The following is a 26,328-nucleotide window of genomic DNA, read 5'->3' as shown; positions in this document are numbered from 1 at the left end:
AAGCTCCAGCTGGTCCCAGACCTGCAGAAACATTCATTTAGTGCAAACACGCTGGCTGTGCCCTCCCTTCTCATTAGACATGGAGTGCTTTCATTTGAGGAGGTATTTAAAGTCCTCCTGGAGGCCGCGAGACTGTCGCTTTAACTTAGAGAAAAGTCACAGAAAAGTCAAGCACCCAACAAGTCATCGGCAAGGTCATTGAACATTCGGGTCACACGCTGGTCCAATCAGAACCAACAACCCAAGATAGGTAACAACAGTCAAGTGCGAAATATTGACTGCAGCCAAAGGCTAAGCCTTTATACGTGTGCTTTTTTAATAATTTAAGATTTTGTTACATTTCGTCTATAAGCCCACAAGCCAAGCACAACCTTTGAAATGGTATGGATAGGGTATGGTATGAGTTATGTCTACAAAAACAGTTCTTTTGAGTCTGTCTGCTGAACTCAACAGTGTTTGCAGTCCTCTTGCTTTATTTTTTAGGTTTTCTCTTCAGACTGATGTTATGGTATTGAAATGTGCTGCAATAGTTTTTTGAGAGATTTGATAAAACATTACAGATGGATGGATGGATAGATAGATGCCCCCTCTGATGTTAGTCAGTGATGTTACATAAAATATACAAAAATAAACATTATCAATAATAATATCAATATACTATGATGTATACTATACATTGTGTTATACAAGTTATACATTTTGTAAATAAACATGCAACTTTGAGAAATAATGTCAGAATTGCGAGAGATAAACTCACATTTGTAATTTTCTCAGAATTGCGAGTTTCTGTCTCGCAATTCTGACTTTATAACACGTAATTGTGAAAAACTGTGAGATATAAATTTGCAATTCTGAGAACGTATCAGTCTCTTTTTTTTCCTCAGAACTGGACTTTATAACTCACAAGTGCAAATTTATAAATCACAATTCTGAGAAAAAAGTCAGAATTGGAAGAAAAAAAGTGAGAATTGTGAGATATAAACTTGCAATTCTGAGAAAAAAGTCAAAATTGTGATTTTATATCTCAAAATTATGACTTTATTTCTCAGAATTGCAAGTTTGTATTTCTCAATTCTGACTTTATAACTCACAGATTTGTGAGTTTAAATCTCGCAGTTCTGAGAAAAAAAGTCAGAATTGCAAAATGTAAACTCGCAATTGCATGTTATAAAGTCAGAATTGCGAGATAAAAACTTATTGCGAGAAATAAACTCGTAATTCTGAGGAAAAAGTCAGAATTGTCAGTTTGCCTCGCAATTCTGACTTTTATTACAACTTTATTTCTTAGAATTTCGAGTTTGTCTCTCAATTCTCACAAGTCTTTATAACATGCAATTACGAGTTTATATCACAGTTCTGAGAAAGTCAGATTTGCAAGTTTATATTGCATAATTCATATTTTATAACTCGCAGTTGCAAGCTTATATCTCACAATTCTGAGAAAAAGTCAGAATTACGAGTTTGTATCATGCAATTCTGAGAAAAGTCGCAATTGCGTTTATAACACTATTCTGAGGAAAAAAAGTTGCAGTTGTAGTTTATATCTCGCAATTCAGACTTTATAACTCACAATTGTGAGTTTATATCACACAATTTTGACTATTTCTCAGAACTGCAAGTTTATATCTCACAGTTCTGACTTTATAAATCATTATTGCGAGAAAAATTCAGAACTGTGAGATGTAAACTCGCAATTGCGAGAAAAAAAGTCAGAATTGTGAGATAAAAAGTTTCAGTTACCTTTATTTTTAATTTATTTGCAGAAACTGGCTTCCATAGACAATGGCTGTGTGATTAAATAGAAAATAATTATTTAATATTTTGTCAATATCTGACAGTAATGACATTTCAATAGATGGAGCTGAAAATTAAATTGAAACCACCTTGTAGTTAATTCTTAATTCATTTAGTTGAATTACAGATTTGCAAGCAGTTATTATAAGTATTTGACATGATGTTACATATTATTTTTGTATCTGGCAGTGAGAGAACACAATTGACCATATTTATAGAAAAATATAATTCCTCTGTAGATAAACTGTTTTTTTTTTTTTTTTTTGTTTTTTTTTTTTTAGCTGGTTTTATCCCATGTTTGAAAAGGTATCTGTGTCTTTCAATAGTGCCATAACATTTCTTTCTATTCTGTCATTCAGACAACTGTTACTGTGATAACTGTTACTATAATATCAGTACTTTATCTTTTTTGAGATGAGATGTTGTTTTGCTCTCTGAAGAGTCAAACTGCCTGATTCACTCTTTAACATGCTGTGTCTTTCTTCTTTCAGCTCCTATGTGTGGCGGTCAGCTCCGTGGCCCCAGTGGCATCATTACCTCCCCAAACTTCCCAGTACAATATGACAACAATGCTAACTGCACCTGGATCATCACAGCTTCGGATCCTTCCAAGGTAAATGCTTCCAAAAACATACCAAGTGTATTCATATGAGCTCTACACACTGCCAAAACATAGCTGCACACTTGAGATTTAGAAAAAGTCATTTGAAGTGAAATAATAATTAGGCCCAGGTAAAATCCATAGACTTTTTTCACCTTTTCTGTTCTCATTTAATGAGCAAATCTGGTAAAATGCACAGTACCATTCAAAAAATTCGGGGTCAGTAAAATTTTGTTAAAGAAGCCCCTTACCAAGGCATGATTTATTTGATCAAGTAACTGAGTAAAAACAGTTGAGTTACTCAATATTGAGTGGTACTGAGTAGTGAACGTATTGGAAACTGAAGGCATTTTCAAATGCACCAAAATATTTAATAAACAAACACACAAGGGGACAATTTTGTGAAGTCTTATAGGGGAATCTAAGGAGCTTTCTGTGGACACAGTTTCCATGCGGGCCTACTAATAACTGCAGGTTGCAGGGAAAGGATACACCGATATTGAGAGATGTTGTGCAATATCCAGATATCTACACACTCATAAAAATGAAGCATTGACATATTAAAAGAGAATGGAAGATAAAGAAAACTACATTTGAGCAGCTGCCACGGTAGAGACAAAAAACTGTGGCTCTGTCTGTGTCATGACTTTGGCGTCGAGTTCAAGGCCATTTTCTCACTCCCTCGCCAGATTTTCTTTATCTAGGTTCAAATAAATGGCTTTACAAATCTCTCTCATCACCATGACTCAGTTGGGAGAGAAGGGAAGCGAGAGATGGAGGGCAAATGGAACGGGGTGGAGCGGCCCTATCAGTGCCCCCTGCTTTTTCTCTGCCGCCCAGTGCGCTATTTCATCCTGTGTGTAAAGGACAGTTCTGCTTCACACTGTCACGGCTGGAGAGCAGGGCACAGATGAAGATGGAACATTGCTGTTTTTGCTCTTTACAACCGTAATGACATTCTATTTTCGTTCTGACACAATAGTACCCGGAAAAGACGTGAGGTTAGCTGAGAGACTGAGCCCGTATGAAATGTACCTGACAATGAGCTTTTGATTTCGCTGCAGCTGGTTTGCTGCCTGAGCCAAAGACTCTCCCAGTGTGGAGAGACCCCAGCAGCTGTTAAAGCCTTTAGCATCACACTTTGCTTGAGTTTGACATCATTTAGCATTTGTTGATGCATAATGAATATTTAAAATGGACATGTAGTTTAAACCACAGGCCCTGTTATTTTATTTCAAATATGTAAAAATCTTATTTCCGTTCCAAAACAGCATTAAAGTAAGTTATGGAAGCCCATTTCCTTCACTGAATAAAAAATCATAAAAAGGTTATTGCGACTTTGTATCTCACAGACTGTTTTCTCGCAATTTCGAGTCTACATCTTGCTATTTTTTTTTTACTTTTAAACTCACAATTCTGAGAAACAAAGTCAAAATTGCATGATATGAACTCCCAATTGTGAGTTATAAAGTAACGAATTGTGAAGTTTTTTTTCGAAATTGCATGATACAAACTTGCAATTTCAAGTTCTGAAGTCAGAATTGCGAGACAAAGACTTGTAATTCTGAGAAATAGTCATAGTTCTAAGAAAAAAGGTCAGAATTGTGAGATACAAAGGCGCGGTAACCTTTTTTTTATTTTTCATTCAGTTAATTGCAATTCTGAGATATAAGCTCACAATTGTGACTTTATAACAAGCAGTTTTGACTTTTTTCTCAGAATTGAGATATAAACTTAAAATTGCGAAAAAAAAGTCAAAATTGTGAGATACAGACTCGCTTTTGCGAGAAAAATCGTCTGAATTTGTAGTTTATATTTCATAATTCTTACTTTATAACTTGTTATTGCGAGTTTTTAGCACACAATTCTGACTTTATATCTCACAACTGAGTTTATATCTCACAATTCTGAGTTTATATCTCGCAACTGTGAGTTTATATCTCACAGTTCTGAGGAAAGTCAGAATTGTGTGGAAAAAAATAGTCAGAATTGTGAGAGATAAACTCACAATTGCGAGAAAAGTCAGAAATGTGTGAAAAAATGTGAGTTTGTGTCTCGCAATTCTGACCTTTTTCTTGCAATTCCGACTTTTTTTTCAGAATTGAGATATAAACTTAAAATTGCGAAAAAAAGTCAAAATTGTGAGATACAGATTTGCTTTTGTGAGAAAAAAATCTCACAATTTATATCTCACAATTCTTACTTTATAACTTATTGCGAGTTTTTAGCACACAGTTCTGACTTTATATCTCGCAAGTGAGAAAAAAGTCCGAATTGTGAGATACAAACTCACAGTTGCGAGAAAAAAGTCAGAATTATGAGATACAAACTTGCATATGCGAGAAAAGTCAGAAATTTGCAAAAAGTTTTTTCTTGCAATTCAGAATTTTTTCCTCAGAATTGATATAAACTCGCAGTTGCCGAAAACGTCAAAATTGCGAGAAACAATCTCGCTTTTGTGAGAAAAAAAGTCAGAATTCGTAATTTATATCTCACAACTCTGACTTTATCATTTGCAATTGCAAGTTTATATCTCCCAATTCTGTGAAAAAAAGTCAGAATTGCAAGAAAAAGTTGCATTTGCGAGAAAAGTCAGAATTGTGTGGAAAATTGTGAATTTGTAGAATCTGTAGTTTATATCTCACAACTCTGACTTGCGTTTGCAAGTTTTTAGCATGTAACTCTGACTTTATATTCATATCCCACATATCCCACAATTCTTGGAAAAAAGTCAAAATTGCAAGAAAAAGTCAGAGATACGAGATACAAACTCACAATTGTGAGAAAAGTCTGAATTGTGAGATACAAACTTGCATTTGTGAGAAAAGTCAGAATTGTGTGGAAAATTGTGCATTTGTAGCTCGCAATTGTGACTTTTTTCTCAGAATTGTGAGATAAACTCACTTTTGCAAGAAAAAAGTTCAGAATTCATAGTTTATATCTCACAATTCTGACTTTACAACTTGCATATTTGCATGCAATTCTGACTTTATATCTCATAATTGCGAGTTTATATCTCACGATTCTGAGAAAAGTCTTGCAAATCTGACTTTTTTTGTCAGAATTGTGATATAAACTTGCAATTACAAAAAAATGTCAGAACTGTGTTTTTTACAAACTCACACAATCTCACAATTCTGACTTTATAACTCGCAATTGCAAGTTTTTAGCATGCAATTCTGACCTTTTTTGTTTGCAATTCCAACTTTTTTCTTAGAATTGTGATATAAACTTACAGTTGCGAAAAATGTCAGAATTGTGCTTTTTACAAACTCGCTTTTGCGTGAGAAAAAAAAAGTCAGATTTCGTAGTTTATATCTCACAATTCTGACTTCATAACTTGCATTTGCAAGTTTATCTCACAATTTTGAGAAAAAGTCAAAATTGCAAGTTTGTATCGCAATTCCGAATTTTGAGATAAGTCGCAATAACCTTTTTTTATTTCAATTTTTTATTCAGTGGTGGAAACAAGCTTCCATACTAAGTGGACATATGGTGGACGAATTTAATAAACTACTAATGTACTTATATGAAGTGTAATGGAAATGTGATGACATTTGGTTAAAAGTGTGATGTTTAATCAACTAAAACAAGTAACATACTGAAGTTCACATGGAGTCGTGTCTGTAATGCCTCAGTACCAGATTCCCCGGAGCTACAGTTAAAGATGCTCTTGCTACTCAAAGATGTCCATTCTATTTATGTCAGCCATGGTGCCTAATGACGGGTGCTGGAAAACGGCTGAACTTGGAGCTAATGAATGAGAGAAACAGATAGAACTCTGCAGGGAAGGCAGCGTGTGGAACCGCACCGGGCTGAATCCCCCGCTCACAGACAAACATTAGCTCAGAGTCTAGACGCTGCGTTTCTGCCTTAGATGGAGGATCCCCAGAAGGCATAATAATAGAGAATGAGTTGTTCATGAGAAGACATGGCTGATTGCTTTTGTTGTCCTCTTCTTTTTTTAATTATCAGTCCTTCTTTTGTTCAGTGCGCTATCGTCATTCAGCGCACTGGTATTATCTGCTACTCCACTTCTACTGGGACTTCCATTTTGACAAAAAGCCTTGCTCCTCCAGCAAGTCCTGCTCCCTGCTATGTTGTCTTTGAGCATTATCGCTCTCAGCTGCGAGACAGTATTCACAATGTCTTTTGTCTGAAAAGCCTCAAGAGTGATTTAATCCTATTTATTAATTAATTAATTTATTTATATATTATAATATTCTGTTATTTGGTTTGACAGTATTTTTCTCCTTCTAACAGTCAAAGTGGTTGTACAGTACACCTAATTATATTGCAGGATGTAAACTTTGAAAGAAACGTTTATAAAGTATGGTCTTAAAAAGTATGGTGATAAAAAAAAAAAAAAAAAGATCCAATCAGAAATATAATATATTATTATTATTATTATTATTATTATGAAAATTGTACATTTGTAAAATTGTGTTAACTGTAATAGTATAATATAAATATACTGCATATAGTATAGTAATAATATTTACAATAGTATTTTATAAATTGAATATAATATTTGTAATAGAGTTTTTTGTTTGTTTGTTTGTTTGTTTTTTTTACATTTGGAGACAAAAAAAAGCTAAAAATGTCCTGTTTTTATACACTGTCAAATGATCAACATGTATGATAAATATTTGCATAATTACTTAATAATAATAACTACATAATTTTTTCTTGTCATGTAGAGTATTTGCTTTGATGAAAAAAAGTGTTCTATCTAAATAAATTAAAATAATAATATAAGTAAGTAAAGTAATAATAATAATAATAATAATAATAATAATAATAATTATTATTATTATTATTATTATTATTAAAAAATATTTGTATTAAAATTATTAAGTAGTCTTAAGTATAATAGTATAAAAATAATATTAGTCATACTATTTGCAGTAATATTTTATAAGTGTAATATTTGCATTTTTTTGACACATTTGGAAACAAAAATGCTGCTTTTAATAATTCAAGCAGATTTTTTTTTTTTTTGACTAAAATTTGCTTTCACATAAAATTCATATTATTCTCCATAGAATATTGTAGAATATTTGCTTTGAAGGGGAAAACTCCACATCAACAACAACAACAACAATAATAATAATAATAATAATAATAATAATAATAATAATAATAATTACATTTGAGACAAAAATACTTAATTCAGGCATTTTTGTCACAAAATTTACCAGCTTTAATTGACATATGATATATATTTCTATAACTACTAAAATGTACTTTCACATAAAATTATATTACCTTCCAAAATATTTGCTTTGATGGTGAGAAAGAGAAAAAAATCACAGACTGCTGTAATATAATCATGTGATAATAAACACTGTCATATTTATTATTATTATTATTATTATTATTATTATTATTATTATTATTATTATTATTATTATTATTATTATTATTATTACAAAATATGTAGTGTTAAGTATAATAGTACAAGAAATAATATTTGCAATAATATTTTATAAATGTAATATATTTGCATTTTTGACACATTTGGAGACAGAAATGCTTCTTTTAATAATCTGAGCATATTTTTTAGTCAAATTAGTTTTTATACACTGTTAAATGATCAACATGTATGATAAATATTTGTATAACTACTAAAGTTTACTACAAAAAAAACTCATATTACAAAATCAAAATCAAAATTCATATTAACTTCCATGTAGAATATTTGTGGTGTGTGATGGGGAACACATGCTGCAGTAAATAAACAACAACAACAACAACAATAATAATAATAATAATAATAATAATAATAATAATAATAATAATAAGTTATTATTATTATTGTTGTTGTTGTTGTTGTTGTTGTTGTTGTTGTTGTTGTTATTTAAAATTATGGAGTGTTAAGTAAAGTATAAAAACAAATTTTATAATTTTATAATTTATAATTATTTTACATTTTATAAAATACTTGTTTTGTTTTGTTTTTTTTACCCAAACATTTGGAGACAAAAATACTTCTATTAATAATTCAAGCCTTTTTTGTTAGTTAGTTAGTCAGTTAGTTAGTTTCTTTTTTAGTTAGTTTGTTTGTTTGGTCACATAATTTACCAGTCCAATAAAAAAGGTGAAGTCCCTTGAAGCAGATATGCATGTTGTGTAAGTTTGTGGTTACACTCCAGGTAACCAGTCTTATTTACAAAATATACCACCCAACAACATTGCAGGACTGAACAATAGGACCTACTAGCTGTGTAAATGTGATCTTAAAAGCTAAAAAAACAAGTACAGGTTTATTTTAGTGGACCTAAAACGGACATTGTAATATTGCAACAGTGGGTTATGCACTGTCAAATGATCGACACATATGATAAATATTCCTATAACTACTAAAGTGTGCTTTTGCATAAAATTCATATTGCCTTCCAGAATATTTGCTTTGATGGGGAGAAAAAAATCTCAATCACAGACAGCTGTAATATAATCATGTGATGATAATTATGCAAAGTTTGCTAGATTAAGAGGCAGATCTTCATCCTCTAGGCAATCATTTGATGACTAAACACTATCAAATCACTTTCTGTAATGCCTTATTTGTTCTCCGAGTTCTGTTGTGTGACTTTATATGAAGAAGGTTTCAGTGTGATGGCGTGATGGTCACGTTTTTATGCTCTGCCTCAGAGTATTGACTTGCTGGGATCAGCCTTTGCATCATAATCACTCAATGAGTCATCTGAGGATCGCCCCGCCCAAAACGCTGTCATTCAACATCATACACACCACGGTGGGATTCACCCGAGATGGGCAGCAAGCCCTCCGTTGAGCAGGTGGATTGAGAAAAGAAAGGTTCAGAGGAGGTAAAGGAGGATGAAATCTTGCTCACTCCCGGCGTGACCTAGAACGCTGCCGCTCCACCCCTGGCGCTTTTTGTAGCGGAATGTGTTTACCATAGGACAGAATGCAATTTGCATTTATATAAGCTTTTTCATTAGGAGTTGGTCTCCGAGCACTCCAAAAACATTAAGAATTTGGTGGAAATGTGGCAGCCAATTTGAAAAGGGAGAACAGACAGGGCTTTTTTTGTTTGTTTTTATTCACACTTTTTTCACAGTGTTTCTTTTTATCGTTTATCAGCAATGAACCTTCATATTTAATTGTTCATCTTTCCACTTTTCTCCTTTTGTATAAAAAATTCTCCAGTCTTGTTTTCGTCTTGAAGAAGAATGAGAAATATGCACCTTTGACTCTTTATTTTCCTAAATCAAATGCATAAATTATTTTTCTTCTGCAAATGCAGAGATAGTTTTACTTCTCTGCCAGCTAGTGTGTGCAAAATAAAATTACTGATTTTAAAAATATTATGAAATGTCTGGTGTTATAATTAGGTTACTCATCCACAATAAAACAACATTTGTTGTTTATTTAAACTGAATATGATGAACCAAATGATTTAAAGAAAAATAAAATTGTACTGTTTCGCTATTTTTCTAACCAAGTTTAGAAAGCTGACTCTGTTCTCTGTGTGTAGGTGATCAAGCTGACTTTTGAGGAGTTTGACTTGGAGCGGGGCTACGATACTCTAACTGTGGGAGACGGAGCTGTAATCGGCGATCAGCGGACAGTCTTTCATGTGTGAGTACTTTTGTTCCTCTTTTGCTTTCTTCTCTGTCCTCTCAAACTCCTCCCAGGCTGTGTCTCCCACTCTTAAACTCTCCTCTCTGTGTGCATAAACCTCCTCCCCCATCTTCTTTCATCTCACAGCGTCCTGTCTTTCTTCAGCCCCTATGTTCTCTCCTCATCTGCCGTTTCTTCCTTTAACCCCCCTCTATTTCATCTCATTTCATCACCCCTCTGAGCAGAAGTGTATGGTAGAAATACCCCAAGCTTTATTGTCAATCACTATGAGTCTCAATGTTAGAACAAGATCACTCCTGTTCCAAAAGCGCATCACACGACGATGCCCCACGATGCAGATTTGCGCACCAGATGCTCCGGAAACGTTGCTGAGTGTGTTGTTATTAATTGTGCTGAAATTTATGGTCTTCATAAAGTTTTATCGATGCCGTTTTATGTGCGCTCTCTGGCAGAGGTGTACAAGTGCTTGTGTTCCTTTCGAATGGCCCGGTGTCCCTGGGTGCTTTCTCTCTGGTTACCCAGAGTCCCCTGATGGTCTAATGTGCTTAATTAGAAGGTCTCACAAGCCCTTATGGACCAGTTCCACAGGTCCCTGAAGGCTAGTGCCTGGGGAATCAGGCAACTCCCAGTGTTCCCTTAGAGGTGCTAAATGATAGTGTACAAATTGAAAGTGAAGAATCACTGTTTTATAATGTTTGTCCATCTTATTTTAAGGTTGTCTGGGACTACAACTCCAGATCTGGTGGTCAGTACCAGCCATCAGATGTGGCTCAATTTTAAAACGGATGACACAAGTGGTTCCCTGGGCTTCAAGGTCTCTTACGAAGGTATGTTGAGGAAACTCTTAACATTTGGATTCAGAGCAATCTTAAAGAGGTAGTTCACCCAAAAATGAAAATTACCCTTTGGTTTACTCACCCTCAGGCTATCCTACGTGTCTATGACTTTCTTCTTTCAGTCGAGTACAGTTGGGGTTACACTCCCCTCCAAAAGTATTGGAACAGTGAGGCCAGTTTCTTTATTTTTGCTGTAGACTGAAAACATGACATCAAAAGATAAACATAAGGCAAGATATTAACATTTCAGCTTTTATTTCCACATATTTTCATCTGGATCTGATTCACAACTTAGTTTTGTTGCCCTGGCGTGTCCTAATGCGTTGATTATTCAAACAATAGCACTGAATATCTGCACTAAGTTTCAGATTTGGGTTTTGCCTGTGCAGACTGCTTTTATAATTAGACGTGTAACCAACATTAGAATTTTCATATCATCCTGTCGTCAACCTGTGAGATCACCGGTACACAATATTATCCTGCTAATTACGCAGCCTAATGTTTTTAATATGACTTAATTTGTTTAACATGAATATTGTAATATTGTAAGTTAGTAATGCTATAGGCATGTGCCTTGCTGAATGTGATTTTGAAAGTGAAAGTGAAACCGAAAAAACAGCGCGTATAAGAAAGCAATTGCACGCTTTCGTGAGCGTCAGCAACTGCACGCAATCACAGATTGCCTGCTTCCCGCCCGAAACACACCATCCCGCTCAACGTGATTTGTGATCCCCTCTTTAAAATTTAAATGCCCCCTGATGGAGGTGCCCTGGAGCGGCTCTGTGACGCAGCCACTCTACTCAATGTTTGTGTTTATACCTGCCATGCCGCAAGTTTCGTCTTGTTATCGGCAAAGGCATCAGCAACAGGTGAAATCTCTGGCTATCGTCGATAGACAATATTATCAGATTAACCTTCACCAAAGTGATGGAAAGGCTAAAGTTTGGAGGGGAAAAAAGGATCTTCTCATGATTGTAAACATGCAAGCTCGTCTGTGAAACACAGTGGAGGTAATGTCATGGCTTGGGCTTGCATGACTTTTTCTGGGACAGGCTCATTAGTCTTCACTGATGATGTAACACATGATGGCAGCAGCAAAATGAACCCAGAAGTCTACAGAAACATTTTGTCTGCCAATATACAGAAAGATGCAACCAAACTGATTGGGAGATCCTTCATCATGCAGCAAGATAATGACCCAAAACAGCAAAGGAGTTCATTAGAGGCAAGAAGTGGAAGGTTTTAGACTGGCCGAGTCATTCTTTAGACTTAAACCCTATAGAGCATGCATTTTACCTGCTAAAGAAAATACTGAAGGGAATAACCCCACAAAACAAACAACTGAAAGAGGCTGCGGTAAAAGCCTGGAAAACCATCACAAACGAAGAATGCAAAAGTTTGGTGATGTCAATGGGTTACAGGCTTGATGCAGTTATTTCAACTAAATATTAAGTCTTATTCACTTTAATCTATTTTAAGTCAATCTGTTCCAATACTTTTGGTCACATGAGCACATAAGCAATGGGTGGGTTCAAACAAAAGGTGCTATCTTCTAAGTTGTGTATCAGATCCAGATGTAAATACCTGAAAAAAAAAAAGCTGCAATGTTGAATTCTTGTCATCTTTTGATTTCAAACTCAAATGTTTTCAGACTACAGCAAAAAAAAAAAAAACAGGAATTGGCCTCACTGTTCCAATACTTTTGGAGAGAAGTGTAAATACAAAAAAATGTCCTGGCTCTTCCAAGCTTTATAATGGCAGTGAATGGCTGTTGAGATTTTGAAGTCCAATAAACTGAATCAATCCATCATAAAAAGTACTCCACACGGCTCAGAGGGCTTCGTAAAGGCCTTCTGAAGTGAATTGCTGCATTTGTGTAGAGTAAGCTCCAGTAAGACTATATTAGTCTCATGAACACACGTATGACCATTAGCGGAAGCTAGAAATTACAGTTTATAAAGTTTTAAATAGAAGGCCTTTATTAACACCCTGGAGCCATGTGGAGTATGTTTTTTATGATGTATGGATGCACTTTATGGGACTTCAAAATTTCAACACCCGTTCACTGTCATTATAAAGCTTGGAAGAGCCAGGACATTTATTAATATAACAATGTTTGCTATGTAAACATTTAATAATTTAATAAAAAAAAAAGAATAATAAGTGTAATAAGAAATGATTTAATGTTATATAGTACATCATACATTTATCACAATCGCATATTATTTAATATAATGCAATAAAAAAAAAAAAAAAAATGTTGCCTGATTGACATTCCTAAAAACATCTGTAGATCACCTTTGTAAAAACTTGTCATGTAGCTTTGGAGGACTGTGATTATATGTATGGTAATTATCATTTCAGTAGAGTATTCTCAGTTGAAGACTCTTACCGTAGTTATCATTGCAGTGATGATCTATCACTGTAATAAAAAAATTCATTGTTCTTTTTTCCTCCTATTTCTGTAACACCATAACCACTTACAGCATGTCTCATATGAATCAGATGGGTGGGCATGAAAATCCTTTGAATGCTTATTTACTCTTTGTTTACTTTGTTCTTGATTGCATGCCATTTTTAGGCCAAAGCAGACGTTTTATAATGAGGTTGTTGGCAGTTGTCCACATTGATGTTATAGGCATGACTGGTCAAATCTCGTATCCTATGATTTCCTTTGAGCAAATTTCTCAGTTTTCTTGTAGCTTCCTGCTATTTGCCGCACTCTCAGGGTATCTGCTGAGAGTACAAGAACAGCCTGTTCTTTTTTATTTCCTTTTTCGCTTTCTATTTCTCGCTTCACCATTATACCTTTCGCGCATGTGGCGAGGGTCATCAAAGCAGCCTGTGATCGTTTAACCTTGCTGGAATGAGGGCCATGGGACGGGAAGAAAATCATGCAAGAGCGCCTACTAATTTTCAGTTTTCAGACTCTATGTCTGATTGGAAACGAGAACACCAGAGCTTTCATCCTGGCCCTCTTTCAGAATTGCACCGCACATGGGGGACTTTGGCACATTTCATAAATTACAAACCAATATTTGCTGTCAGATCTACAATAAGCCTCCAGGCCCTGAGATTTTTATGCATTTTATCCACTGCAGAAACATAAGACGAAAATGGAACAGTGTTCATACCCCCCCATCCCCTCCCTCACTCCAACATGATTAAAACAATGAGAGACACTTAATTAAGTTGAGGATTCTCTTTGAACCTCTGCCTCCCTGCCTGTGGGACAAGATGCACCCTTAAATTATTGCATCGCGGATTTTCAGATTTTCAAGCATATTTGTTCAGAAAGTCAAAGCAGACAATGCTGGTTTTAAGCTAGATTCATACTTAAGTATGTGATACTAAACTAATCACATACATAAATATTTGCTAGGAAAATCTATATCAAGATATATTCCAGTCCAGAATTACTTACAGAAGCAGGGAGCTTATCTCATTTTCATGGCAATAGTCTGCAAGAAGTTAGATGACGTCAAGGTTTGCTGGTCAATCATACTACATGTCAGCATGTTGCATTGCTTTGAGGCTAATGGACATCCGAGCATCTTTGATGCTCCATTAAGAACAGGGCATCATAACTGATGACAAACTCTGTTATTATTAATAATTTATTTACGATCTGATCTCAGCCATAAAAAAAGAAAAAAGAAATGACACCCAGAAAGCGGGCATGCCAGGGGCATATCCTCTTCTGCTCTACACTGGCGGATTCACATTTAACGCTTTTTGTTCTCACTCATTTTTTCCCCCTACGCTTTTTCTGCATTTATATAACTCATAACTGGAGCTCCAAAGAGGAATTGAATGGTAGTGTGCTGAGGGAACTCTTCATGTCAATGATTTCATAATATTTTACTGTTGTGTTCCTTTAATGATGTGCTAATACACAGTAAAACAGCAATATTTTAAAATATTTTGTAAGACCCATTTCTATGTAACTGGAATTTATTCCTGTGATGCCACAGCTGAATTTTCAGCATCATTACTCCAGTCTTCAGTTTCACATGATCCTTCTGAAATTATTCTAAAATGCTGATTTGGTGCTTCAGAAACTTTATCATCAATGTTGAAAATAGTTGTGCTGCTTCAGAACCATATCACAGCTTCTTCTGTTTCTAGAGCGTGTTTAGAGGATTTGAATTGTTATACGCGTAGCCTATTGTCGACCCCAGGTGCGTGATTGGGAAAAAAAGAATTCTTAACTCGTATGATGGGTAAAGATGAATGGATTTATTTGCACTCATGCCTTCCTACGTTATTAGTAATCCTTCATTAGGAAGTCAATGACTTCCATCTGTGTTCTCAGAGTTTAAAAAAAAATCAGAGTGGCATGAATAAATCATAGGAAATTTGAAATGGGTAAATAACAAATGCCGCCTCTTATGAAAGTGTACGTCAGCTCTCAGAGACAGTTTGTTTGTCACCAAGCAGAAGACAGCTGTAACAAAGTGTTAGCTGGGACACTTAAGGAATCGCGCATACAAACACTCCCACAGGGATGACTCGCTGCAGAACATTTGTCAGCTCAGGAGTCACTTTCTCTCACGATGCTCTTGCTTTAACTGATTGGTATGGTCAGAAGTAAACTCAGGGTGTAAATCCCAAGATAAAGGATAGAGATTCAGTCCAGGTAGAGGCCTGTCACCTGTCCAGAGCTGAAAAAATGTTGCCTTCTCTGGCAGTGTGTGGAGGTTGGAAGGCGTCAAGGCACATCTGACTGTTTATACATCATCTGCTCTGTTAAAGTGACCTAGGCCTCAGAGACATGTTTTGTTTTTCAGTTTTTTTTTTTTTTTTAATCAAATATTTGTGTGTGCACTATGCATTTTAATTCATATTAGAGCATTATAGCTTAGTAACATGCTAATTCCAAACTCTATCAAAAAGTTAATAGCAGTGGAGGGTGATATGCCGTACACGTTTGTATTGTAGAAATTTGTGAACTGGAGATCTTGGACTATCGCCTCTATCATAGTTACATGCTCACGTGACATTGCTGTGCTACGTGTAGTCACGATAACGTACTGTTTGCATGCATTTTTAGCACTGCGGTTTGAAAACAAGCAAATTTAAGCCGTTAAAATGCAATCAGTAACAAAAGAGAATTTTTTTTTCCCTATATGTATGTGTGTAATGTATGAGAAAGAGCGGGAGTTATTGCTGCTTCATACGCCTTGAACAGTTTCAGTACACACACTTGTACAGTCATGGCCAAAAATATTGGCACCCTTGCGATTCTGTCAGAAAAATGCAACAGAAAATTGTTCCAATTGCAAATGTTTTGGTATTCACATGCATATTGTTTTTGTTTGCACTGCAACAACACAAAAAAAAATGAGAAGAAAAGTCAAACTTGATAAAATTTCACACAGAACTTAAAAATGGATTGGACAAAATTATTGGCACCTTGTCAAAATTGTAAGAAATAATTGCTTTTCAAGCATGTGATGCTCCTGTAATTCGTATTTAGACACACCTGTGGCAAGTAACAGGTGTGGGCAATATAGTAATTATACTTGCTTCCTTTGCTGCTTCTGGCACTGGATGCCTTGACTGTGTGAACGGTATCATGAAATCTGATGATTACCAAAGAATTTTGGGGCGCAACGTAGTGGCCAGTGTCAGAAAGCTGCGTTTTCACCGGAGGCCATGGGTCTTCCAGCAGGACAATGACCCGACACACTTCAAAAAGTGCTCAGAAATGGTTACAAACAAAGCGCTGGAGAGTTGTGAAATGGCCAGCAATGAGTCCAGATCTGAATCCCATAGAACACCTGTGGAGAGATCTCAAAACAGCTGGGAGAAGGCATCCTTCAAATCTGAATGACCTGGAGCAGTTTGCAAAAGAATAGTGTTCCAAAATTCCAGTAGAGAGCTGTAGGAAACTCATTCATGGTTACAGGAAGTGATTGATTTCAGTTATTATTTCCAAAGGGGGGTGCTACCAAATATAAAGTTCAAGGGTGCCAATAATTTTGTCCAGTACATTTTTTTGGGTTCTGTGTTGAATTGTATCAGATTTTACTTTTCTTCTCAGTTTTTTTTTTTTTTGTGTGTGTTGTTCTAATGCAAACAAAAAAAAATAAATAAACGTGAGTATCAAAACATTTGCAACTGCAACAATTTTGTGAGAAAAGGGTTGCATTTTTTTGACAGAATTGCAAGGGTGCTGATATTTTGACTGTATGTGTCAAAATGCCTGTCTTTGCAAGTATCCTCGTAAACACAGTAATTTACACCTTAAGTGAAAGCAAACAACCAAGAAAGAAAACACGTGTGTAACAGTATATTTGATCCGGGCAGCTCTTAAAGTGACAGCAGTCTAATATTCCTGCTGTCTGTTATTCATGTTAATCAAACAACAAAAGAGAGTAAATCTCTCACTGCTGTTGACTAAATGACTAATTTTTTTTTAACTTTAATAAGAAGAAATATATATTTAATTTACACAGTGAAGAATATGCAGTGTTTTTATACATTTGCTGATGACAATGTATGCAGCATTTCTTATTTATTTGTTCTACTGTAGTTTTTTTTTTTATCCTGTTGCTTAGTTTCTTATTATTTAACTACTGACTGTTTACAGTGAGCTTGAGGTTTTGTGATATTGACATGGTAACAAGAATTATGAAATTTCTGTGGCATCAAAAATGTTAATATCATAATGACCTTATTTAAAGCAAAAATAACAATATTGTGATATTGTTACTATGAAATAAGATTACTCATATTGTGATATATACCCTTTGGTCATATCGCTCAGCCCTAGTCAATAGTGAGATGATACGTTTCCCGTGGTTGTTACAAATTTTAGCTAATTGGGTAATATTTTTAGCTACAATCTTAAAAATAAAGGATCCAAGAAGGGTTTTACAACGATGCCACAGAACAACAATTCCTGGTTCCCAAAAATACCTTTTAGTGAACTTACCGTTTTTCTTAGTTTGAAAAACATTTAAAAAATCGAAAGACCAATTTTTTCCACCTTTTGTGGAATGGAAAGGTTCCGTAAATGCCAAAAGTTCTTGATGCAACCATACATGACAATAAATAAGCTTTGTTTTAATAGTGTACCGAGACAAGTATAGTACTGTTCTATTTAACACATTGTAACATGTTTATTGTCACATCTGCAGAAATCCACAGATGTTTCCATAATAAGGTCTGGAAATGTGAAAAAAGATCAGTTTAGGTATCTCACTAGATCTCATTCCTTGTAGCTTGCTCTCTCTCTCTCTCTCTTTCTCTCTCAGTAGTGGCCTCTTTCTCTGGCTTTGGCCTTGTGATTCTAAATGAGCCCTGACATATTGAGACAGGTGAGGGTATAAGCGAACAGAGTGAAAAAAGACAATTCATTAGGAGAGCAAGCCATTCACAGATGGCATTGGGGCAGCAATGGAGGTAGTTTGCATGAATATGCTTTGCTGTCAGATAGAGTGAGTTAGAAAGACAAAGGCAAAGGAGTATAAGGCGTATATGTGTGGGTGTGTGTAATTATAGAAAAATTGTTTGATTCCAGCATATGTGATATAAAAATGGTGACATAGACTACATGCATATATATATATAATGTCATAATGTCACCATTTCAATATCACATATGCAGCGTTAAGCAGCACAGCTCATTTTTGCTAAAATGAATCCTGTCCCGAGGTATAAGCTATGTCTCATGCTTATTTTTATTTTTCAGAAATTGACCAGGGTGGATGCGGAGACCCTGGAATCCCAGCCTATGGCAAGAGGGAAGGCACAGGCTTCCGACATGGAGACAAGCTATATTTTGAGTGCCTTCCAGCCTTTGAGCTGGTAGGAAAAAAGAACATTACCTGCCAGAAAAATAATCAGTGGTCAGCCAAGAAGCCAAGCTGCGTGTGTAAGTGACAGACCTTACCCAAAATGCATTACTTTCCACACCCACATGATCACACCTGGGAGGATAGTGCACCGTTATTACTGTCTGGGCACGTCAGAAAGTGAATCTAATGGCAGTGTCTTTAGCACAGTATGTCCCCGCCGATACTTCCTCTCACCGGCTGAGCCATTAAATCATTAACTATAACTCAAGTTAAAGCCAAAGCGACAGTTCATTCAAGGCATTTAGTTGTTTTATTTACTGTATTAGTGTCTTATAATGAATTTACCAAATTTAACGGAACTGAAAAAAAGCTTTTTGGAGCAGTAGGAAAATATAAAAAGACATGTTTGTAAATGTGAGTAGAGAATTTTTTTTTCTTTTTCCATTTAAATGCTTGAATTGAGTGTCATAACATTCAGTGTTGTTTTGCAGTTAATGCTTGTCCAACTTGTTTTGATATTATTGTTCTTTCTCTATTGTTTGGATTCATGTACACCGTCAATTTGCCCTAGACTGTAGTCATTTGTCACTATAATGGCTACCATCCTATTACATCAGTGGAATTGCAGTTGACTCACAACTTTGTTTTCTGCTATTTTATGACATTATTATTAGCTCAGACAGCAAAGTCATTCATACGAGGTGGAACCATAACGATTCGTCTTCAGTCCACCACTGAGCTCATTTTCATTCTCCCCATGGCTATTTAGCGATGCTTATTGCCCTCTCAGCTTTGTCCCAAATCCTGAAAATGAGTTAATGCCTGCGGATATTCCCAGCAGATAAATACTCTCTTTCTCTGCAGCATCTTTAGTCGTATTATCTAGCAAAATCACAGAATACATGTACACAGGGGCGTCATATACCTAATATTTTTATTCACTATTATTTTAGCCACTCACTTAGCGCGTTAAGGGTACATGAATAAGAAAACAGTGTTTTAAAAAATTTGGTTGTTATTTTTGAAGGTAGGACATGTTTATTAAGTGTTTAAGTTCAGTTTTCCATTGGTCAGACAAACAAATAGCCCCACCCCAAAATCACACCATTGGTTGAGCCAATGTTGCTCTGTCAGGTTTAACAAACTGATAAATGTTTCAATAGATTGAAACATGTTTCTACAAAGGGAAATCAACATATGAATGGCTTGCTTCTGATTGCACATAATTCTGGAATTACAGTTGAGGTCAAAAGTTTACATACACCTTGCAGAATCTGTAAAATGTTAATTATTGTACCAAAATGAGAGAAATCATGTAAAATACATGCTATTTTTTATATAGTACTGACCTAAATAAGAAATTTAAAATAAAATATGTTTACATATAGTCCACAAGAGAAAATAATAGTTGAATTTATAAAAATGACCCTGTTCAAAAGTTTACATACACTTGATTCTTAATATTGTGTTGTCACCTGAATGATCCACAGCTTTTTTGTTTAGTGATGGAGATTGAAAACTTTTGTTTAGTGAAGAGCCTGGGATTGAAAACTTTTGAATTTGAATATCAGGATAAATTTAACTTATTTTGTCTTATGGAAAGCATGTAAGTATTTTCTGTTGCTTTTGAAGAGCAGTACTAAATGTAAAAAAAAAAAAAAGTTATATGTATGCAAAATAAGAACATCTTCATTCTGTTCAAAAGTTTACACACCTGGCTCTTAATGCATCATTTTTCCTGAATCATCAGTGAGCATTTGTGAAAAGATGAATCTTAAAATCATACATTAAGGATATTTAAGGTAACAACACAGTATTATAAATCAAGTGTATGTAAACTTTTGAACAGGGTTATTTTTATTAATTCAACTACTATTTTTTCTTCTAGACTACTATATATGTAAACTGTATGTAAACTATATATGTAAAATAGCATTTATTTTGTATTTTGGTAAAATAATTAACATTTTGCAGATTCTGCAAGGTGTATGTAAACTTTTGACCTCAACTGTATGTTAACATGAATGTCTGGAGTCACCTTTAGCAGCAAGTATGAACAAAAAAACAAGACGCACATTCTTAAAAATAAAGGTTTTTTAATGGCATTCCAAAAAGAATATTTAACATTCATGTTGCGCACAACATTCTTTAAGATTCAGAAAAAAAAAAAGTTTTTTTGGGATCAGTAAAATGACATGAAAAAATGGTTAAGAGCTATTCACTGAAATGTTCTTTGAGGAGCCAAAAATGGTTCTTCCATAGTATCACTGCACAACTACCCCTTTTGTAACCTTTATTTTTTAGAGTGTATATAAGCGAAATAGTGAGCATTTCAGAAAATGTCTGTTGTCAGAGTCTGAGAGGTCTTATAAGTTGCAGTTACAGATACTGCTATCACACTGCGCACATCCTCCAAGCTGTAATTTGTCCTCTCCTGTCTTGCTGCATTGTTTAAGCAGCAACAAATGACCTCCCTATGCATTCTGAATTGATTTTAGCTTCAGTGGCAGTTTTAATCTCGAGTCCGCCTCACAGTTTGACGCACGACGCCTCCTGTGCTTAACTGTTGCTTGTTTTATCTCTTTGTCCTTTTCTCAGTTTCGTGTTTCTTCAACTTCACAACTCCATCTGGGGTCCTGCTATCACCAAACTACCCACAGGAGTACGGAAACAACATGCACTGCGTGTGGCTGATCATCGCCAAACCCGAGAGCCGCATCAACCTGGCCTTCAACGACCTGAGCATGGAGAAACAGTTTGACTTCCTATCTATTAAAGACGGCGGCAAGGCAGAGTCACCGATTCTAGGCACCTTTTCCGGAGATGTGCTGCCGTCACCCATCACCACCAGCGGCCACGTGGCCCGGCTGGAGTTTCTGACTGATCATACGTACACAGAACGTGGCTTCAACATCACTTTCACCAGTAAGACTGCTCTAGATTCGTGACTTTTTATTTTCTGTGATAAAAAATGAATAATTAATTCAAGTTATTTTGGGCAAACCTGTTCGTACTTTTAAGTCTAACGTCACATTGAAGTCGGAGACCAAAAAGTCAATGTATAATAGATAACAATAGCGTTCAGATGTTTTGTCATGCACCAAATTTGAAAAGTTTGTGGGAGTTAAAAGCTCAGAAGTTGTCTTGTTATATGAGACGGATTAAGAAAGTTTTTATTTCCCCTCAGGATTTCACGACTGAATATCTGTCGTCCTTCAGTAATCACTATTCGCGGGGCATAACGTATGGCAGCGGAGTTGATAGATGCTTGAGTATCCTTGTGAGGAAGAACAACAAGAGCCACAGATTTAATTAGAATTTATTTCCAAATACATATATAATTAAATAAAGCCACAGTTAATTGAAGCTGTCTGGAGGTGATCCCGTATGGTTTGACTCCCCATGCGGCGTATTTTTGGGGGAGTGGGAGGGATGCTCCAATCGCTCATGTTAATTAAGGAGATGACAAACTCTATTGTCGTTGGCACATGATAGTGATGGATCACATGCACAATTGTTGGGTTTGAGACTCTTTTTGAAACATGTTTATCATGGAGGAATCCAAGTCCAGTGCTTGAGGGGAAACTCAATAAGCTGTAAAAGTGTTAGTTTTACTTTGAATGTGTCTGACAGATGTATTTGGAAGTAGCTTTGATTCAGAGTGATACATTTTGTCTGTCTTTTTGCGTTTCCCGAACCCGAATCGAACCCGTGACCTTGGCTTTGTTAGTGCCGTGCTGTACCCGGAATGAACAGACTTTCTGGAGAGATTTTGTCTGCTGGTAATACATCTTCTCTGAAGTCCTATCGATGGGTACTGAGTAGCTCCAAGCTTCCCACTGAAGCAAGAAACTTAGGGAGGCACATAAATCAATATTTTGTTCTAACTAAAATGAATTAGTGTAGTTATACAGCTGAAACGATGAGCCGAAAAGGCTTCAGTTCAGTGGCCATATTGAGAACTCCCTCTTTAATTTATAAGCAGCCTTGTAAAAGTTGTCCATTCGTGAAAAAAATAACTGCTTTCTATTTGAATATATTTTAAAATGTAATTTATTCCTGTGATCAAAGGTACATTTTCAGCATCATTACTTGAGTCTTCAGTGTCACATGATCCTTCAGAAATCATTCTGATATGCTGATTTGCTGTTCAAGAAACATTTTATTATTATTATCAGTATTTTTCAGGATTCTTTGATGAATAGAAAGATCCAAAAATCTGCATTTATCTGAAATAAAAAGCTTTTGTAACATTATACACAATACCATTCAAAAGCTTTTTTTTTTTTTGGAAATAAGTTATAGAAATCAATCATTTTATTTGGCAAGGATGCTTTAAATTGATCAAAAGTGATGATGAAGACATTTATAATGTTACAAAAGTTTCGATTTCAGATAAAAGTTGTTCTTCTTAACTTTTTATTCATCAAAGAAACCTGACAAAAATTCTACTCAGCTGTCAACATCATAATAATAATAATCGTAATAATAATAAAAATTGAATATTAGAATATTATAATGATTTCTGAAGGATCGTGTGACTGGAGTAATGATGCAAAAAAAAAATTCAGCTTTGAAATCACAGGAATAAATTATGTTTTAAAATATATTTAAATAGAAAACTGTTATTTAAAACAGTAAAAATATTTTAAAATTTTACTGTTTTTGCTGTACTTTGGATTAAATAAATACAGGCTTGGTGAGTTGAAGAGACTTAAAAAACATTAAAAATCTTACTGTTTAAAAACTTTTGACTGTTATATTGGCATCTCTGGTTCAAATTTTCTGGTTAAATACTATAAATACAGTGCCGTTGTTGCTGTGCCCAGCTTTCTTGCCTTTTAGCATGCAGTTCTCCTCCATATATTTCATATTCTTGCCTCATTGTTATTTTTTTCCCTGCAGCTTTCCGGCACAACGAATGTCCCGACCCTGGCGTTCCAGTAAACGGAAAGCGCTTTGGTGAGAGCCTACAGCTTGGCAGCTCCATCTCTTTCCTGTGTGAGGAGGGGTTTATGAAGACCCACGGATCTCAGACCATCTCCTGCATTCTCAAAGATGGAAATGTTGTGTGGGACAACGCTGTGCCACGTTGTGAAGGTCTGTTCTCTCTCTAATAAATATGCAAATTTCATAATTACCGTTTGCTTGTAACAAAAAAAAAAAAAAACTGATTATATACTCCAGCTCTGTTTGCACTTTTTTGAACTTTTAGAAAGTGTGTTCAATTTGGTTTTTCAATAAGTACATCCAGAGACAGACTGAACTGTTGGTGCAACTGAAATGTCAGTGGAACAAAAAGTCATAATCTTTACTTTCACAATGTGCTCAAGAAGCATTAACTGGCTGAATTCCTATAAATAATAATAAAAAGAACATCCTCTTTTTTAATGAAATGCTCTGGTGTATACTACAAATCATTTTATGCCATTTATTGAGCAGTGCTTTTTATTTCAGTACGCTTCAGTACGCAGTTAAAGGATGAGATCATCCACATAAGCCATTGAACACATTCGGCTTTAAGATTTTGCATTTTAGGAAAAACTTTCAAGTATAAGGGAGAGAAGACGGAATTGGATATGTACTGCATTCATGCAATACACAGCAAAGATCAAAATACACAGTTTTAAAATCTAGCATCAACACTGCAACACTTCAGAACTGCAGATTCATCATTTTTGTTCTTTGAATTTAGTCAATAGGTCAATTTGTGATGTTTAGATCCTCTCTTGGTCAAATATTATGCTCTGCATTTTTGCAGGAAACAGCTGTCATGCTGTCTTGTGCTCTCTTCCTTAGTTTTCACTTTTATTTTGCCCTTTTATGCTTTACATCTTTACATCTTTTTGGATTTTTTTATTAAAAGACTTTTTATCTCACAATTCTGAATTTTTTTCTCAGAATTGTGAGAGAAAAACTAGCAATTCTGAGAAACAAAGTCAAGAAATTCAGAGAAATTGCTACAATATGTCAACTTGCAATTCTGACTTTGCAATTCTCTTTCTCTCTCCCTCTCCCTCTCTCTCTCTCTCGAAATTGTATGATATAAACTCATAATTGCAAGAAATAAAGTCAGAATTGCCAAAACTCACAATTCTGACTTTTTATCACAAATGCAAGTCTGTGTCTTGGAATTCTGACTGTTTTTCTCACAATTCTGAATCATTTTTCTTAGAATTGTGAGACATAGTTCAGTTTTGGGAGGAAAAATATATGTTCTTAGAAAGTCACAATTGCGAGATATAAACTCACAATTTTGAGAAAAAAAGTCTGAGACTTTATAAAAGAATTGCAATAGGTAAATTCGCAATTGCGAGAAATAGTCAAAATTGTGAGAGAAAAAGTCGCAATTACCTTTTTTTATTTTTTATTCAGTTGTGGACATGGGCTTCCATAATATTCAGCATGTGAAAATCTGAAGAAAAAAAAAGAATTGTGAGATATAATTCAATTTTGAGTGGGAAAAAAATCACAATTACAAGATATAAACTTACAATTTTGAGAAAAAAAGTCTGAGACTTTATAAAGGAACTGTGACTTTATTTCTCAGAATTTCAACTTTTACTCGAAATTCTGACTTTATAACTCGCAATTGCCTGTTTATCTCACAATTCTGCAAAAAAAAAGTCAGAATTGTGAGATAAAAAGTCATAATAACCATTTTTGTTTTGTTTTTAATTCAGTGGCGGAAACGGGCTTCCATAGAATGGAGATGTAAACTAGCAATTGCAAGAAATAAAGTCAAAACTGTGAAATAAAAAGTCGCAATTAACTTTTTAAACAATTTTATTCAGTGGCGAAAATGTGAAAGCATGTGAAAATCATGTAAAAAAAATCAGGGGAAAAAAAAAAAAATAATAATAATAATAATAATAGCTTTGGCCTTAATATTTGGCAACAAAATAATCTTGTCGTCTTCTCCTGTTCTTAAGCTCCGTGTGGTGGAAACTTGAAGGCTTCTAGCGGCATCATTCTGTCCCCAGGCTGGCCTGAGCTTTATAAAGAAGCCCTCAATTGTGAGTGGATCATCGAGGCTCCGCCAGGATATCCTATTAAGATCATCTTTGACAAGTACGTACAAGACTTGGCTTTCTCTTTTCTGAACTGTCATGTTGTTTTTAATAAGCCTCTCGGTTTCATTTTCCCCTCCTATCTTTCTGTCTATTGCTTATGATCATTTCATAAATAGGTCACTAGCGCACTGCAGATGTTCACTATAGACTTGGAATAAGAGTATCAGGCTATTCATTTCCCCAGCTATCACAAGGATTCATTCTGAATCAATATAAATACCTCTTACATCTGTTTATATAGAATGGCTTTATCTGCAGTTATTTGTGATTGTTGAAGATGTATTATAAAAAAGACATCACTGCTAGGAGAGACTCTATTTTGCTTTTGTTTTGTTTGATTGGTTTGTTGGTTGGTTATGTTTTTCTGTTCTTGTTGTATTCTTTTATTTTATTTTATTTATTTTGCTTATTTAACAGATGTTTTATTCATAGTGACTTACAATGGGAAGTTCAGCAACAATTTACCTCAAGGAGGCATTTTGCTTTTGTTTGTTTGGTTGCTTTTGTTTTTCTGTTCTTGTTGTATTTTTTGTTTTTTCTTTTTTGTTTTGTTTTATATTTTCTTTATTTAGCAAATGCTTTTATCCATAGTGACTTACAAATGGGGAGTT

General features: G+C 35.0%; 1 protein-coding gene across 1 annotated transcript in view; it reads left to right on the top strand.

Moving 5' to 3' along the window:
• The window catches only part of csmd2 (CUB and Sushi multiple domains 2), a 385,015-nt gene that overhangs the window by 203,759 nt on the left and 154,928 nt on the right, over nucleotides 1-26,328 (top strand). Inside the window, exons 10-16 of the mRNA XM_051136347.1 lie at nucleotides 2,286-2,407; nucleotides 9,897-10,000; nucleotides 10,718-10,830; nucleotides 18,539-18,721; nucleotides 21,243-21,569; nucleotides 23,550-23,744; nucleotides 25,577-25,715. Of these exons, the coding sequence (XP_050992304.1) occupies nucleotides 2,286-2,407; nucleotides 9,897-10,000; nucleotides 10,718-10,830; nucleotides 18,539-18,721; nucleotides 21,243-21,569; nucleotides 23,550-23,744; nucleotides 25,577-25,715 (1,183 nt within the window). The remainder of the gene's footprint in view (nucleotides 1-2,285; nucleotides 2,408-9,896; nucleotides 10,001-10,717; nucleotides 10,831-18,538; nucleotides 18,722-21,242; nucleotides 21,570-23,549; nucleotides 23,745-25,576; nucleotides 25,716-26,328) is intronic.

This window comes from Labeo rohita, chromosome 19 (genome assembly GCF_022985175.1).
Source record: "Labeo rohita strain BAU-BD-2019 chromosome 19, IGBB_LRoh.1.0, whole genome shotgun sequence".
Lineage (NCBI taxonomy): Eukaryota > Metazoa > Chordata > Actinopteri > Cypriniformes > Cyprinidae > Labeo > Labeo rohita.
Note: the sequence above shows the minus strand (reverse complement) of the source record. Positions and strands in the feature narration are given on the sequence as shown.